Raw genomic sequence first — 985 nt, 5'->3', positions numbered from 1 at the left:
TACTAAAAGGCCATTTACTTACTGCTAAAAAAGTATAAACTATTAATCAGACAACAGAAGGTATGTGGTGCAACAGATTTTTTCAGCAGTTTTGATCATGTTGATGATTTAGAGGAGAACTTTGCATATACAGTAGGCACTATAGGGTTAAATGTTTTCACTTACAATTTTGTAGTTACAGCACCACTCAGCAAACAAGCAGTATAACTGCAAAAATGAGTTATGCAAAATGAAAACGATCTTACCTTTCCCTGAGCTCTCTTCTCCTCCATTTCAGCTAAATTTGCTTCATCTTCAGACTCATCTTCTTCCTCACTTTGATCATCTTCCTCTTCGTCATCTTCATCCTCCTCCTCCTCTTCTTCCGTCTCTGTGAAGAGTTTGTTTGCGAAGTCAACAATCACTCAAAAGTCACATATTATATGACATATCACATGGCAAAAACCCTCACGTGGCTTCTCTCCTCTCTGCAGGGCCAAGAGTTTGAGTTTCTCAGGCGGCACATAATCTCCCTCACTCTCCTCCACGAATGGTGACAGATGGGGCGGCAGTGTAACTCCCAGGAAATATTCCTCTACAGGTAACAGAATCTTCGCATTTACACAGTCATACACCCACTGGGGCTGGATGTAGTACCTGCAAGGATGAAAATACATTAAGTACAAGAATATACATTAATTACAGTATAAATGTAAAGTATACACCGTCCACAATCAGTGGGAGTTGGTTTCGGACCTGTTGATGTACTGTTTGTTGATGGTGGGTCTGTCCACAATGTGATGTGTGATCATTTCGTCTGTTTCATCATATGTGCTGCCGATGCACAGTGATTTATCCCAGGACACCTGTCCACCGAAACACCTGCACAGCGTACAACACATTCTTATATGCTGACAAAAACTGTAAAACTGTACATACACAAACTATGAACGGCAGCAATTCAACAAGTTACATGTTTTGGGGTTTTTAAAACCTAAAACTGTGG

General features: G+C 40.5%; 1 protein-coding gene across 1 annotated transcript; it reads right to left on the bottom strand.

The window, feature by feature from the left end:
* Window positions 1-237: 237 nt before the first annotated feature.
* On the bottom strand, window positions 238-890 carry LOC107578316 (pescadillo-like; the record flags this gene model as incomplete). Its single annotated transcript, XM_016264283.1, has 3 exons — window positions 736-890; window positions 452-636; window positions 238-370 (listed from the first exon to the last, which is right to left on the bottom strand). Coding segments are annotated over exons 1-3 (464 nt in total), but the record flags the coding sequence as incomplete, so codon positions are not given.
* Between the last annotated feature and the right edge of the window lie 95 nt (window positions 891-985).

This window comes from Sinocyclocheilus grahami, unplaced genomic scaffold, assembly GCF_001515645.1.
Source record: "Sinocyclocheilus grahami isolate Dianchi unplaced genomic scaffold, SAMN03320097.WGS_v1.1 scaffold9715.1, whole genome shotgun sequence".
Taxonomy (NCBI): domain Eukaryota; kingdom Metazoa; phylum Chordata; class Actinopteri; order Cypriniformes; family Cyprinidae; genus Sinocyclocheilus; species Sinocyclocheilus grahami.
This window is presented reverse-complemented; position numbering and strand designations above follow the sequence as displayed.